General features: G+C 58.9%; 1 protein-coding gene across 3 annotated transcripts in view; it reads left to right on the forward strand.

Moving 5' to 3' along the window:
• Tmem132d (transmembrane protein 132D) overlaps positions 1-16,396 on the forward strand; it is a 444,208-nt gene that overhangs the window by 417,945 nt on the left and 9,867 nt on the right. For all 3 annotated transcript variants that reach the window (XM_063225471.1, XM_063225470.1, XM_063225472.1), the window contains exons 6-7: positions 11,914-12,119; positions 13,680-13,956. In XM_063225471.1, the coding sequence (XP_063081541.1) occupies positions 11,914-12,119; positions 13,680-13,956 (483 nt within the window). The remainder of the gene's footprint in view (positions 1-11,913; positions 12,120-13,679; positions 13,957-16,396) is intronic.

Genomic DNA, 16,396 nt, shown 5'->3' on the forward strand with positions numbered 1-16,396 from the left:
TCCTGTCCTCTCTCTCTATGTCCCCTGCTCTCTGTCCCAATGTCATCTGCTATTTGCCACACAATGCACTCAGGGTGGCGGCTGACATTCAACTGAGGAGGATGGGGGTCAGCTCTGCCGGGCGCCCAGTGCTAAATTTACCAGGCACAGGAAGCCAAGTTAACGGCACCCAGGCTGGGACAGGGCATGGACTCGCACTGGCCGGTCCCCAGGGTCCCTGTGTGGCAGCGAGGGAGACCAGAGTGAGGACCACACATGGGGCTTCCAGGAAGACCCGTAGAGGAACCAGCTACTTCTCTCCTGTCTCCATCTGCCTGGATCCCAAAGCCACAGCTCAAAGGCTCCCTCGAGTCCTCGCTGTCCTCTCCGTCCCTGTCCAGTCTAGGCATGATGCATCTTAACTCCACCTCTAAAACCATCAAAGCCCGAGAGCTCAAAGGCTTCCCTGTCCGGATCACCTACGTCCATCTGTCCGGATCACCTGCGTCCATCTGTCCAGGCTGTTGTGATGCTGTCTTGTGTCTGTGTGGGCTGGAGGTCAGGCTGGGCAGGGGCTGCTTTCCTAGGGCTGTGGCTGTGACGTCCCCCCGGGTCTCCCCGGCTTCCGAGCCCCCGGGTGCACTCAACAGTGTCCTTTCCTGTCACCAGCTTGGCTCCGCCTCTGTCCCTGCCTGTGTCTCCCTTTCCTAATTCCCAGGAGCCGGGTCCCCATAGAGGGGCGCAGGGTCACCCCCAAGGCCAGGTGAGCTGAGCACCACACTGTGAGTCCTTCAAGGTCGTCGGCCCAGACACGGGCTTGGACCATGGCTCTGCCTGCCACGGGGCCTGGTCCTTTTGGATCAGAGCTTTCAACCTGTTCTTCAGGTGCTCGTCTTTGGAATGTTGTGCGCTAACAGAAAGCTGCAAAGCGAGAACAGAGGCCCAGGAAGTGAGCCGCAGGCATGTTGAAAATCTCGCCCGGAGAGTCCAGTGTGCCTTTCACCCGGCCCCTGCCAAGGCCGCCAAGGAACGTAACAACCGCATAATGTAATTATCCTGCGCTCCTGTGCTCACACTGACAGCAGAACCCGAGCACGCTTCCCTCCGTGTCCTCCTCTGTCTCGGGACCCAATCCAGGCCCCACCCTGCACTCAGCTGCAGCATCTCCTGAGCTGCGGGACCAGCTGGGGACGCCCCTCTCCTGACGTCTCTGTCCTTGGCACTGCCAGGGGGGAGGTGACGGAAGGTCCTGCTGTGTGGCCCAGTCTGGATTTTCTGGCAGCCCAGAAGCCGCTGTGACGTGATGATACCGCTCAGGGTCACAGCGCCACGCTCCTCCTGTGGTGGGGAGACCTGGAGTGGTTCCATGTCAGGGCACCAACACGAGTTCACACAGGGCTGTTGTCCCCTGCTGTCCCTCATGGTGTGTTCCACACGTGGCTTTAAACCTGTGGCGCTCTCAGCCCAGCCTAGTGGCCTTGCCAGGGGCCCCTAATGGAGCCCAGCTCTGCCCCCACGCAGGAGCCCTGGCTCGTTTCCTCCAAGCCCACTGCGACCTGAACGGATGTCTCTGCCCCACCTGGCCCTGCGCCTCTGTCCCCACAAATGACCCCTGCTGCTCTCAGCATCCCCATGCTCCTCGAGGGCTCGAGGGTGGATGATTTCCTCTCACCACGCGGCACAGATCTCGGTGCTGGGGGCCTCGGACCCCTCCCCCAATCTCTCTGTCTTTGAAGACACCAGGTCTCCTCCTCCTGACACCTCCAGCTTGGGCACCTAGGTTTCTGTGTGAAAATCTGGCCCACAGCTGCTGTCTCGTCTCTCCCTGCCCCTGAGCCCTGGCCATGAGGGGGCAGCTGTGGTCCAAGCTCAGTCCCCAAGGCGGCACAGATGCCCTTGCGGCTCTGGGCAGTGGCTGTGCAGTACAGGTGGGCTCAGCCAGGATGGTCACTGTGGGCAGTGGGCAGCACCATGGAGTGCGACCAGGGCAGGGCCTGGGTGGTCACTCTGTCCATCCAGGGTTCTGTCCTCCAAGCCCACAAGGTGCCTGCTCTGTACACTGTTTCCTGGGTCACATCCAGGGCCAGCACCACAGGGCCACTGCTCCGTGAGGCCTGAGCCACCCCTGGCGTGGCCTGGATGCCCCACGGAACCTTCAGCCTGAGCCCTTGGAGGGCCTTTCCCTGAACAGTGACGCACCAGGGCTTTGGTGGACAGGAATGCGTGGGTCATTCGTGTCCTCTGAAGCCTACAGGTGGCTGCCCAGCACAGACAGCATCCAAGAACCTGAGCAGTGCACCACCAAGCTGGACCCCTGTGCCCTGCGTCACTGGGAACTTGGCCATGGAGTTCCATCCTGGAGTCGGGGTACAAAGGTGGCAGAGGGTGCAGAGGTAGAGCCAGGGCAGGCGAGAGAGTCTGGGCCCTGGGTGCCAGCAGGTCACATGGGCCAGAGCCGGGGAGCGGGGACCCCTGAGGCAGCTTCATCTCCCAACCTTGGGGCTCTATCGAGATCCCGAGCAGAGTCACTCCACCTGCACCCCTGTTTAGGGGATCAGTGCCCAGTTCCCTGCAGCCCCAGCGTGGCTGTCGAGGCGGGGCTTCCACCCTCTGACCATCAGCAGTGGACACATGTGAGCCTTGCAGGAGAACGCCCAACTTCAGTATTATTTGAAGGAAATTTGAAGCGTCGAACATCGGAAGCTCCCTGTTGCACAAAAGAAAAGAAAACGAAGTGTATTAAATCATCACAGCTTCAGTGTCGCCTGGCAGGGGACAGGAGCTGGGGACTGATGGGGGAGCTGGGCTCGTGGGGAGCCAAGTGGGCCCTGTCCACTTGCACCCCTCCCTTTCTGTGGGCTTCCACACCTTCAGTGTCAGCCGGCGTCAGCTCCCTACTTTATAACCGAAAGCTCACCCCTCGTGGGGAAGAAAGTCTCCAGGGAGACAATCGGACTTGCAAAGCCAATCCGTGGTGTTTGCAAAACACGCAGAGTCACAGAAGGGAACCCTGAGGGGAGCTGGATGCTCACGGTGCTGAGCGGTGCCTCTCGGGGACTGAGGGCTCCAAGCTGCGAGGGTTCCAGCTGGGACAGCGCCCTCTGGGAAGCACAAAGTAAGGACTCGGGGTCACAGAGCTGGCGCCTCACCTCCACCGAGCCCCGTGGACACTCAATGGCTCGGCAGGTGGGCAGCTCGTGGCACAGTGCCCGGACTCAGCAAAGACCACTGAAAGCCTCTCCACTCTTTGCAGAGTGCCCATACTTTGTCACTTCCTGTGGGGTCCCCGCCTCACACTGCGTGTCCTGGGGCCCTGACGGAGGCATCTGCCAGGGTCAGCGGAGGGAAGGCAGTCAGCATGGCCCCGCCCGACGCGCCTTCTGTCCCTGTCCTCCTCCTGACCTCGGGTGATCCTTGCAGGGTCCCTGAGTCCTGCCCCTCCTGAGGCGTCACCAGCTGGAGCGCACAGAGGGCACCGCTGGGCTCCCCTTCCCCGTCCCCAGCTGCGTGTCTGCCTTTCCTCCGTCTCAGCCTCCTGCCCAGCACCTTCGTCCCTTGCCGGGCTGGACCTGGAAGGGGTGTCCTGGGTTGCTTCTGACCGGGGGCCATCGTGAGTGGGGCGGGTGCCAGGATTCGGCTCACCTGTCAGCACCGGGGAGAGGGCCCCCTGCCTGCGTGGAGGAGGGGTTTGTCCAGTGAGAAGCAGGCAGGATGGCCGCTCTGTCCAGCGAGAGGGCAGAGTGGCCACTGCTCCCATCTGGGCCAGGAATTCGGTTTTCTCTCTTCTTTTCCCCTTCTTTCTTTTCTTATTTTCTTCTGTCCTTTCTCCATCTTTTAAATTTTGGTCCCAGGATGAAACCCCAAACCTCACATTCATGAGGCGGGTGCTCTACCTCCGAGCTACGTGCACCTTGTTTGATTTGTAGGCAGCATCTTTCCAGGCTGCCACGCTGGCCTTGAACCTGACACCTCCTGCCTCGGCCTCCTGGTACTGGGGTGTCAGATGCACACACAGCACCACTCACAGCAGGCTGCAGTTCTCTTTCCTTTGAATTAACGGGGAACCAGAGGGCCAGGAGTGACCGCGGACGCGCACAGCTCCCTTCTCAGCCCCACCCCACGCCCACCCCGTCTGCCTGCCTTTCCCCACCTTGCTGGCCTTCTCCGGGCCTCACCAGAAGGCCCCATCTTTGTCACTACCGGGTCCAACTGGAAGCCACCGCCGTGTATCAGAAGGGTCAGGGACCTCCTGGGCTTGAAAGAGGGCCAGGGGCCTTGGCGGTGTCAGGCAGAGAAGGCGTTTGCTTCTGCTGGTGGCCCTGGCACCTGGCTGCTGCCACACAGGCTGCAGCACCTCTGTGCAGGGTGAGGGCGACACAATCAGGACCTCAGAGTCCCATAAGTGTCAGGTGTGAGATGCTGCCCAAGGAGGCCACGTCGGAGATGCCCATGTGCATGACACGGGAATTGGCTTGGCTCCGGGGGCTCAAAGCAGCTCACAGAGCCGGCCTGGTGCCGGGAGGAGGCTTCCCAGCAGGGCACTGGCATCTTCCTTAGATGAGGAGACAAGCAGCACTTTGGACAGAGGAGATAGGAGGAGCTGGCTGCCTGGCTCTGCCCCAGGAGCGGCTCCTCTCTGCCCTCCCACCTGGCACAGGTCCCCTCCCCTCAGTCTCTCCGGAGGTCATCATGGTGGGAAGCAGGTTGGCTTCCTCTGGCTGCTGCTAAGTCACACACGTTTTGTGTGTGGAACCCCCAACCCAGTCCCAGGCTGTGCTCCCCACAATCTATTTTGCACCTTATGAGAACATTATTCCCATGCTGGGAAATCTCTGCCCGAGCACCCGCAGCCTGTGACCCCAGAGTTGTCGCAGGCCCGACAGACAGCTGTGTGTCCATCTGTGTCAGGCCGCGGTGGGGCAGCTCTGGGGCCCGTCGCTCGCCAGCGTCAGACTGCACTGTGCCTCGCTCTCATACTGTGTCCACTTAGAAGATGATGGGAGTCTTCAGACCGTCACCAGGGTCAGTTCGTGCCGTGAATTCCACTTCAGCAGTGTAAAAAGGGATGGAAAGGCACTGGCCAGGGTCGGGGGTGTCTCACGTCCCCCAGGACCGAGAACCCAGCTCCGGAAACCAGATGTCATTCTGTCCTGGCGGATTCCTGCTCCTTGAAGAAACAGTTTGCAGGCAGCAGAGTTGGGGTCTCGGGGATGTGGTCAGTGAATAGAACAGAGAAGGTCTTCCTCCCGCATCCATGAGAGGACAGGGTGAGGGTCACCGAGATGACACTGCCACCTCCCACATGTCCAGGAGAGGAACAAGGAGCAAAAGGGGAGCCCTGGCCTCCTCTAGAGAGACTCCCAACCTTTTGGGTACAGTCAGGAGGTGCTGCTGTACCTGGGGAGTCCCTGCCTCCAGTTGGTCCCCAGGTCCCCAGGGCGCAGCCCCCGACAGCTGTGCCTCTTGCAAGCAGAGAGAAAGCAGTGACGGACTGGGGAGTGGGGTGGGACTGTGGAGGGACCGAGGTCCTGGAGGTGGAGGGACGGGGAAGACCCAAGAGTGAGAGGCGGCATTGGGGGCCTCTGAACAGATGCCCGGGCTGGAGCTGGATCCTCGCTGGTGGTGATGATGGGCTGCAGAGATGTGGGCTGGGCTCAGCTGGGCTTTGGGACCTAAGTGTCGCGGAGGTGACTCTCAGAGGAAGAGGAAGAGCAAGGAGCCCAGGAGCTCAGGGGAAACCCGAGGGGCCTGGCCTTCCTACAGCCTAGCAGCGTCCTCCTGGGTCCCCGGGGGCCTGGGCAGTACCAGCCGGTGAGGCACATGTGAGGGCTGGCATGCTGGCTTCTGTGCCAGGGGCCCCTGAGAACCACCGGCTGCATCTTCTCGGGAAGGTCACTGGTTCTGCAAAAGAACCGTAAAGGAACCTGGACACGAAGCCAGAGGACGCGGCCCCTGACCTTCCTCAGCCTTGCTGCTGGCAAGGAAACCCCACAACCCCACATGCGGAAGTTTCCACGAGGGGTGCAGCTTTGTCTCCAGGACCAGGGAAAGCGCTCGGGAACAGCTGCGGGGATGGGGGTCCCAGGGTCCCAGCATGGCATGGCCCTGAAAGCACCCGCAGTTTACCACACTTCCTTGTGCGTTGATGAGGAACCTGAGGGGGGGCGATCCCAGGTCCCCAGCACCGGCCGGTGATAAACACACATGAGATGCACGCGCTAATTGCCCTGATTTTATCAGCGAAGATGTGTGCGTTTGTTGGATTATCACAGGGTGCCCCAAACAGATGTAGTTATTAGGTGCCAATTAAAACGCAATTACTTTTATAAGGGTTCTCTGGCTCATAATCACTATTCATCTCAGAGAGGAAAGACAGTTGTTTAAGAGAGATTTATCAAAGGGCTGAACAAAAGTCAGCAGCCACAAGAGAGAAACCCGTAGGTACGGGATCAGGGAGGTTTTGGTGAGGGGTGTGCAGGGATGTGTACGTGCATGTGTGCACACACATGTGTGTACGTGTGACAGGCAGCTGAGGGAGATGAATGATTACATCAAGGCGCTGGGAGGTGCCTGGGTCACGGGCTGGGGCTGACCTCTGGCCAGGAGCTGGAGCCTGGTGGACAGGCGGGTACAGGGCGTGGCCGGAAAGTGCGTCCCCTGCCCCATTTCTCTCCTCATGTCCACTTCCTGTCCACTATACTGTGAGCAGCTGTCTCCCCGCCAGCCCCTCTGCCGTGCTGTCCTGTCTTGCAGCTACCAGTTTTGAACTGAATCCTCTCCCCACTGTGAGCCAGAATAAACCTCCCCTGCCTCAAACTGTGGGTGTCGGGGACCACGTCCCAGTGAGGAGTAAGTGACCACGACAGGGCCCAGCCACCCCGGGCTCGGCTTGCATCCACTTTCATCCCATTTTATGGAGACAGATGGAGACAGCAAGACAGAGATAGACCGTTGCGTGCAGGAAATTCTACTGGTCAAGCTGGACATGGTGGTGAACACCTGTAAGTCCACCCAGCACTCTGAGAGGCTGAGTCAGGAGGGCTGCACGCTCCAGTCCAGCCTGGGAAATTTAGCAAGACCTTGCTTCAAAAGGACAATTTAAAAATTGCTGGGGTAGAACTCAGAGCAAAGGCCCTGCATTCAGTTTCCAGGGCCATGCACGGAAAAGGAATTCTGTGAGTCAAACAAGTCCCAAGGCCAGTCCAGAGTCAAGGAGAGGGGACTGCCCCTCTTTGGGGGGGCTACAGCAAGGTCCCCGTGGGGAAGGTTTGTGGGGAGCTGGGACAGATGGCCATGGCAACTTTGGAAAACACTGTCTGCCAGTCCGTCCGTTCACGTGTCTGCGCCTCCAAGTCTGCTCTCCAGAAAAAGGAGATGGCACCGCTCCAGCCTCCCGGCATGTGAGGAGTGTTTGGGACAGTGGAGACGCTGGTGGCTCTGTCTATTCTGGTCCCCGCCACTCAGCACAGCCTGGAGGATGGGCATTGGCAAGCAGGCGAGGTGCGAGGACATCTGTCACTGCAGGGTTGGAGGAAGCTGAGCAGGCGGTTCCCCTCTGTGCTCAGTGTCCCCACGGTGACCGGGTGGACAATGGGAGCTCAGTGTTGAGGGCTGCAGGGCAGGAGGGACGCACCCAGCCTGGTGCTCGCCCCGGAGCACAGCTCTGCCGGCTCCCTTGCCCAAGCTGGGAGACTCTTCTGTGCCACGGCTGCTCTTGGGGTGCTGCTGGCACCCAGTGAGAGCAGACAGGGGTGCTGCCCACCATGCCACAGGGACAGGGCAGCCTCCCCTGGGGAATCTGCCCCAGGATTTGCAATGTGATCAAAGAATACAGTGAACGGATGTTTCCATCTTAGGAACTTGCTCTGGCAGAGATGCATTGCTCCTCAGAAGCCTCCCTGTGCCTCAAACACGCTCACCCCATCATCCTGCCTCTTTCTGCCAAAGCTCTGGCATCCTCCTTCCTAAGTATCTGCACTGTACGGTGGTGGTTGCCACGATGTCCTAAGTCACCTCAAACATGGACGCTTCTCGGTCATCTCAGCCTTGGGGAAGAGTGGCACTCACACAGTGCCACATCCGGTGACTCGGGTGGACAGGGATGTGGGGTCATGTGTTTAGGAGCCCGCCTTTGCGTGGATGGCTCTACGTGAGGCACTAACTGACTTTTCAATCAGACCTGGTGTAGACCCTCAGGAAAGAGGACTCTGGAGCTGCTGCGGAGAGGGCCAGGATGGCGGGATGCGCATCCTCAAAGCAAGGGGAGGACCCTGAGGCTGATTAAGGGCAGTGCCTTTCCACTAACAAACATCTCAAAGTCAGTCCGTGCTGCATAGATAAGGCGAGGCCACAGTTGAGCTGCCTGGGGCAAGAGTCTGGGGGCTGGTCGCCATTCGGGTGACCTGAGGTCTTGTCACACGCCTGCCTGGGGGTGACTGATAATGAAGCACAGGTGGCACTCCCTGGGCGGGTGGCTTCCCTCATTGAGAGGGGCCTGGGAGTCCTTGGCCTCTGAATCTATGGCTTAGGGGAAGGAAGATGCGCTGGCCCCTGCTCCGTCCAGCATAAGAGGCCTCCATGGCCCATGCAGGAAACAGGGACAGGATGGAGGGGACAGCAACCCTGCTGTGGAGCCCGCACTGGCTCTGCGGCTGGGTGCCATGTGGGGGCAGAATCTGATGCCCCTTCTCTGCAGGTCTGGAGCAGGGCCATGGTGAGCGCTGGCTGGACTGCCTCTCCCGGCCTCCCCTGGGGTGCATGCGGCCACCTGCCCTCCCATCCTCACCTGGTCTCTGCTCCCAGCCCATGGCCTGGGGCACTAAGCCTCCTGTGGCCTCCCAAGGGTCAGGACACCGTCCCTCTGTGCCAGCCCAGCCTGGGATCCATCTAAACTGAATCCCCTGTGAAGTACCTTTCTCCAGCCTTGAGTGGGGATGGGCACTCCCAGTGTCCCGGACTTGGTCGGAGCCCAAATGGACTCCTCGTCCTCTGCACAGAGGCTCGGACCCATCCTGGCCCGTCCTGGCTCTGGGCTGGCCCTGTCCCTCTCCCAGTGCCTCCATTAAACAGCTTCTCTCTCGGGGCAAAAGGGCAGGAGGCCAATTCCCACCCCAGAACAGACCTGAGAGGATGCCTTGGCCCAGCACTGCAGGTCCTGCAGCTGAGCGACACTGGACCCCGATTTTATCACCTGGAAAATAGGCACAACTGAGGCCAGTCCAAGAAGCTCGTGATGGGGATCCAGCGGAATAAGATGTTAGCGCTCCGCACAGCACTGCAGGCAGCAGTGACCACTATTAGCCGCTGTGTGTGTGTCTCCTCCGTCACTAGTGTGATGCGTCAGTCCAGGATAAGGACTCACTCAAAGAAAGGTACCGTGGGCTGGGCGCACACCTGTAAGCCCCACACTCTGGAAGCTGAGGCAGGAAGATCACCGCAAGCTCCAGGCCAGCCTGAGCTACGTGGTGAGTTCCAGACCCGCTGGGCCATGTAGCCAGACAATATCTAAAAAGGAAACCGAAAATATCCCGCAGGCTTGGGACTGCGTGAAGGCTTTCCCGAGAGGCAGGACTGCAAAGTTTGTGGGGGAAATGAAATTTCAGTCCCCTTAGCCGTTAGCCCTTAGGTCAAAAGACGGGGAAAATATCAGAAGAACATAAATGCTGCCAGGAATGTCAGTGATATTTAAATAAGATTTAAGGCCATCTAGCCTTTAAACAGGAGAGGCAGCAGTGGCATTAGCCTTGCACAAGTGTCGGATTATCTACACCTGGGTCGGAGATATTAACTCCGTCTCCCAGCCGGGGCCGTGCAGCCGCAGGCCGGGGACTGACAGCCCCGCGCACAGAGCCCCGACTGCGGGCACAGGCCACCGGCCAGCTGGACGCAGGGGCACGAGCGCTTCGACATGGCTGCCTGCTTTTTAGGACTTGATCTCAACAGCACCGCGGGCACATGTGCGCACACACACGCACACAGGCACGCACATGCACACCTGGCCCTCGCACCAGGCCCACAGCTCCCACGCCTGGGCACGAACAGCCACAGCTTGTGTCCAGGAAAAGCGCCCTGCGCGGACATCCGTGTGCCTTTCCCGCCCCGTCTCCTCCCAGCCTCGGCTTCCTGACCTCCTTCGTTACTGCAGGGGAGAAGTTTAGAGGCAGAAGAAGCTGGACACTCACAACCCACCTGGGATGCTCTGGTTTCCTCCTTTCCTTCCATCTGTCCTTCCATCTGTCCTTCCTTTCTCCCTTCCTCCCCTCTTCCGCCTCCCACTGCCCCAGGCCCTCAGGGGTTTGTGCCCCTGGCCTTCCAATCCCACCGTGGTGCCCGTGCTGCTAAGGGTGACTGAGTTCCACCTGTGAGCAGAGCGCATTCCCTCCGCAGAGCAGACCCCAAGCCCTGGCCTCACGCCCGCCCCTGCTGCGCTGTCCTCCCCTCTGCCCCTCGAGACACAGGGACCTCGCTGGAAACGCTTTTCCAGGCACTGCAGCCTGCTCACCTCACCTCCCCTTCTCTCCACCCTGTGATGGGCCCAGGAGTTTTCACCCTGTAACAGACAGAAACTGAGAAATCACCAGGCAGGGTGGCTCGTGGGGACGGAGGCAGCCATGCAACCGCAGCTGAGCACCCAGCCTCATCCTGGCGGAGGGGACCGCATGTCACTGGGTCTCCGCTTCACCACCTGTGATGTGCAGTGCCATGGCCCCGGTGTGTCAGGTGATCTGGCCACTAATCCCAGGGACAGCAGCCATGCTCAGCCCTGTCCTGTCCCAGGTGCCCAGTAAGTGTGGCTTCTCTCGTCACCCTCCCTCTCTGCTCAGCCATCAAAGCTGAGATGGGCACAGACTCGGCTCAGTGCCACCCCATGAGCTTCCCATGGGGCAGTCTCCACTCACCTGGTGGCCGTGTGAGGCCACAGGCTTCTCCACCATCCCCAGGCCTCAGAGGAGTCAGGTGCAGGTGGGGCAGGCTGCACCTCCTCCCTCGGGATCCATGGTTCCCCAGGGGTGTGCCACCCTTCCTGGACCAGTCTTCACCCTTGAATGGGCAGCACAGCCTCCTGCAGATGGCCACAGTCCCAGGCATCCCCTGCCTCCCTCATGAGGACAGCTCAGTTAGGGCACACCCGGATACCCTAGGGTCATCTCCCTAATCACTCAGCAAAGCCGAGCCACAGACAAAACTGAGTGCTGCTGATAGGTGGCTGCACAGGACAGGGAGGGGGTGGTGGTCCCTGAACCATGGTTACCGTCCAGCCTTCACTAAGAGGAAAACCCCGTCATTCCCCAAGAGCCAGCGTGTCACCCTGAGGGGCACAAGCTGGGCACTGAAGAGCAGATAGCTCATGATCTCACTGATGTGGAGTCTAAAACCATCAACCTTGTGGAAGCAGAGAGAGGAGGTGTCGGGCGGAAGAATGGGGTGATGGTCAAAGACAGGTCCCAGTTACGTCAGATGCATGATCCTGGGGACCTGATGCACACCACGGCGACTCTAGTTAATATCAGCATATCGTGTGCTGGAAATTTGCCAGGCGAGTAGATAGTGAATGTTCTCACACCTCACACGTGCACACATGCACACACAGAAAGGAGCTGGTGGGCTAGAGGGTGTGTGAATAAACTTGAATTTGGTGATCATTCACCATCCACATGGAGACATTAGGCTGCACACTTTAAATGTATGAGACTTCATTACCAATTGCTTATGTGTCACCACAGCTGGGTATAAAAGATCCTTGACTCTTTGCCTCTGTGAGAGCGGGATGGCAGCTATTGTAGCAACATCAGCAGCTTTCAACAATGTGTCTCCCCTGCCCTGGGCTTCAGTCCTCAGGACAGGTGCCCAAGACCGCCACGGTTCCCCCATCTTTGGGCCATCGGATGCGGTGAACCTCAGCTGCCCCTCTGTTCTCCCTCCCACGCCTCACAGGTGTCCGACAGGTGTGACTACGTCTTCGTCAATGGCAAGGAAATGAAAGGCAAGGTCAACGTGGTGGTCACCTTCTCCTACCAGCACCTGGTCAGCCCACTGGAGATGACAGTGTGGGTGCCCCGGCTCCCGCTGCAGATCGAGGTGTCAGACACAGAGCTCAACCAGATCAAGGGCTGGAGGGTCCCCATTGTGTCCAACAAGAGGTACGTCTGTGTGGGGAACACCAGCACTAGCAACAGGCCTGCCCACAGCCTGGCTCGCCCGAGCTGAGACTGGACCCCGATCCAGGTGGCATCTTCTGGACAGGCGTCCCCCTCTCCCTCAGCTGTGACACCTGCATCCCTGGTCAGGCGTCCCTCACCAGGTTCCAGATTTCCATCCTTTCTTCTCTGTGGCTCCTGCTGGAACTGTGTCCTCCCTTTCCCAGCCCTGCAGAGAAGGTCCCGACTTAAGTCCTCCCCTCACGGGTGATGAGGAAGCTGCCGGGTTCAGACACAGCCACGGGCTGGGTAGAGGGATGGTACTGTCACAGGGCCACCGCACCCAGGTGCAGGTGTCCAGGGAGCAGCTGACACCCTCCTGCTTCCACCCGTGGGTGCTTTCTCCCTGTCTCAGTGTCGAGCTTTGCCTGAAGTTAAATCCTCGCTCTCAACTCTACTGCTATTTGGCTTAGTGGCTCACCCCAAAGTTTGAAAGTTATCCCCAGCTGGGCATGGCGGTGCACAACTATAATCCCAGGACTCTGGGAAGCTGAGGCAGGAGGATTGCAAATTAGTCTAGCCCGGGCAACACAGAGATATATTGAGACCTTGCCGCAGTTAAATAAGAGGGCTGGGGACATAGCTCAGGGCAAAATTCCTAAGTTCAATCCTCAGCACCCCCCAAAAAATTACTCCAAAACATAGAATGGTATAAAATAGTGGTGAACCTATGGTATGTGTGCCACAGTGGGCACTCAGAGCAAGACGCCCTGGCAGCTGAGCATGGGAGTCGGGCTTAGCCATAGCCATGGCACTTTGGGGTAAATCCCTGGATGCCAGTTGCAGTTTGGGCGCTCAGTCCCTAAAAGGTTCAGCAACGCTGGGTTCGGACAGCATGGGTGTCTCACACTTCCGCAGGTGGCAAAGCGGGCACAGCCCAGCGGCCACCAGGGCTTGGGGCCCCGCAGGTTCTGTCCATCTGCGAGCAGGGTGAGTCCACACAAAGTGGCCCAGCCACTGGGCAGTGCAAGATGCTTGCTTCATCAGGGAAGACTGACGGGGACAGCCAGAAAGAGAGTACATAAGTGACTCTGATGCCCCAGTCTGTTTGTTTGTTTTTGGAGACTGGGTCTTGCTGTGTATTTTAAGCTGGCCTTTAAGCTGGCCTTGAACTCATTACGTAGCCCAGGCTGGCCTCGAACTTGCAGCAATCCTCCTGCGTCAGCCTCCTGAGTGCTGAGATTATAGGCATGTGCCACCTTGCCTGGCAGTGTCACAGTCTTACAACTTGAAAGTGGCCCTGAAGTCACTGCCATCAGATGACCACGGAGAGCAAGTCTCTAGGGACAGCCCATGCTAAAGAGAGAGTCACCCAGAGTGGAGCCGGCAGGAGGGACCCTGAGAGCATCCCTGCCCATCCTGGGGAGTCATAAAGATCCCCAGCCTCCCGCCTCTGAGTCTGAGCTGCGAGCCCCCATAGGGCGATGCCCAGCCCGACCACTCAACACCCCGAGGGTCTCCCAACACGTGAGTCCCTGTCCCCCTGACCTGGCTCTTCGGCAGGCCCGCACCGGACAGCGAGGAGGAGGAGGCCGAGGAGGAGCGGCGGGGCCGTGGCTGCGCACTGCAGTTCCAACGTGCCATGGTGCGGGTGCTGACGCAGTTCGTGGCCGAGGCGGCTGACCCTGGAGGACAGCTGGTCCACCTGCTGGGCCCCGACTGGCAAGTGGACATCACAGAGCTGATCAGTGACTTCATGCAGGTGGAGGAGCCCAGGATCGCCAGGCTGCAAGGGGGGCAAATCCTGACAGGGCAGGAGCTGGGCATGACCACCATTCAGGTGAGACGCCCAGCCCAGCCTGTGGGTCCCCGCCTCTGAGAATCCCGCTGGCCACCGTCTCTTAGGGAAAATGCTATCGCAGAGTAGCTTTAGTGGAACTGACATGAGTGGGGTAAAGATGCCACAGAGCTGAGGTCCCTGATGATGTGACACCCGGCCCCGGGTCTCAGCATCCTAGGAGATGAGCTCTGGATACCACCTGCCCACTGACCTTTCCTGCCCAGGTCCCACCACTCATGACACTGCTGTCACCCTGCTGATGGCCAGGACAGTGTTCTGACTCAGTGTTCTTACTCATGGCACGTTGGACTTGGGGGCAGTGCAGAGAGACTGGGGCCACCGCTGAGACTGGGAACCCAGCACTTTCCGGGAGCACTGTGTTGGAGTTGCCATGTCCCACCCATCAGGGGACACAGGGCAGTGGTGCCCCAGTAAGGGGACAGGAGAGTGTCAGGCCAGGCAGCCTGTGGGATTTCTAAGCAGCCATGCACGAACAATGCTCTGGCTGACGCTAGGTCTGACCATGGCCTGGCCACCACATGCCCCTTCAAACATGGGCTGGTGTTTACGAGAGGTTGTTTTCTTCAAGGAGGGAGACATGGCCACGCCAAATCCACAGAGATTGGTCCCCCCAGACCCAGACCCTGCTGACACTCAGCCTTGTATGCCATACCATGGCATTCCCACACAGACCTTCCTCAAGAGACAGAGTCTAACTGAGCCAGTTACTGAGGCAGGAGGATTGCAAATTAGTCTAACCCGGGCAACACAGAGACATATTGAGACCTTGCCGCAATTAAATAAAAGGGCTGGGGACATAGCTCAGGGCAAAAGTGGTCCGAGGGGAAGTGGACCGAGTGCATACACTACAGGGCTCAGGGCAGAGGCGTGGTCCGAGGGGATCGGCCTGGTGGCTTTGCTGTTATCTGGGTGACTCCTGCTGTGCATCAGAACAGAAAGCCACACCCCTGTGCTGCACAGACAATCAGCAAATTACAGGATAGTGGGCCCCCAAAATTCACAGGGGTTTTCTTCCTGGAGCACCCCGAGTTGCAGAAAACCACTAATGTCAGATGTCAGAAAATGCCTATAAGTGCCTATTTTTATAATTTAAACCCTAACTATGCCATGTGTTCCCTAGTTATAGAATTTAATTTAATGAAACGCTGTATTAATGAAGCCTTTGAAAGTGCAGGGTGTTTTGGCAGCGTCCTAAGGCAGTAAGAAGCAGCAGCCAAGGACAGTGGAGACTGCCACACACGACAGCCACCTGCTATGATGTGGGATGCTGGTGCCATGGGTTACCAGGCAGCAGCCAATCAGCAGTAAGGAGAACTGAGCCCCACTCTCTGATTGGCTGCTTGCAAACATACCGCCAAAAAAACACATAAACAGTTTCTGCAAAAGACATATACAGTTTCTTCAAAACTGTGGCAATTTGTGAAACAATTATTAGTTTCTAAGGCAAAATCCAGGAATTAGTGAGGCTGTGAACTCTGAAAAGCCACTCCGTGGGAGTTACAGCATCGGGCAGTGGAAGCCACCCCTGGTGGTCCACGCTGTCACTGGCATCTCTGAGCCTAAGCGTGATAACCATTAAGCAGGCCGGCCATAAAGCCAGGCATATCTGCTCTCCTGCTCACAGCCTGCCATGCGGGTCTTTCCCCTGGCGCTGGGGCTGAACCCAGGGCCTTGGCAGGCCGCTCTCACTGGGTTGGCAGGGGTGGGCTTGAACTCCCAGCCCTCCTGCCTCAGCCTCCCGAGTTGCAGGGATGTCAGGGTTGGGACACTGAGCCTGATCAGTGGCATCTAGATGACTCACACCTAACGCAGTGAGGGTGTTGCTGTGCCCACAGTGGGTGCCGCACACGTGTGCCCACTGCTCTGGGGACGCCGAACCTCTTCTCATACTGAATCTGGGTTTTTTAGGAAGTAGGATCACTGACTGCATTTTAAAGCATCCCTTGCATGGAGCCAGGCCAGGGGCCCTGCGGGGATCCCAGCCCATGGGAGGCTGAGGTTACAATGGTGACCCTTCCAGCCTCTCTCACGGTGTGTGCAGAGTGCACAGGGGCACGAGGACGGGAGACAGGGACTGCAGGGGCAGAGGGTGCAGAATGGCCTCCAGGTGCAACCAGGGGCCCGGCTCCCCGCTGGTCCATGTGGGCCGTGGGCCCCAGCAGGGCAGGGCAGCGTCCATGGAGCATAGACCAAGGAAAGGAGGCCGCCTGACATGCATGAGAAACGTGAACATGCAGCTCAGGTCGAACCTCCAGAAACAGATGCTTAGGATAGTGACCGTGAGCAGGCAGTGGCACAGAGGGTGCAGGTGGTGGCGGCGCCAGCTCCTCCGTCACAGGGAACCAGGCGCAGGGCCAGGCAGGGTCTGAGGGTGGGCGGGGCTGCAGCTCTGCCCTGTCCTTCTCCGGAGCACACCTGA

The sequence above is a fragment of the Cavia porcellus genome, unplaced genomic scaffold, assembly GCF_034190915.1.
Source record: "Cavia porcellus strain 051 isolate PalLab524CR breed Dunkin Hartley unplaced genomic scaffold, mCavPor4.1 scaffold_16, whole genome shotgun sequence".
Classification (NCBI taxonomy): domain Eukaryota; kingdom Metazoa; phylum Chordata; class Mammalia; order Rodentia; family Caviidae; genus Cavia; species Cavia porcellus.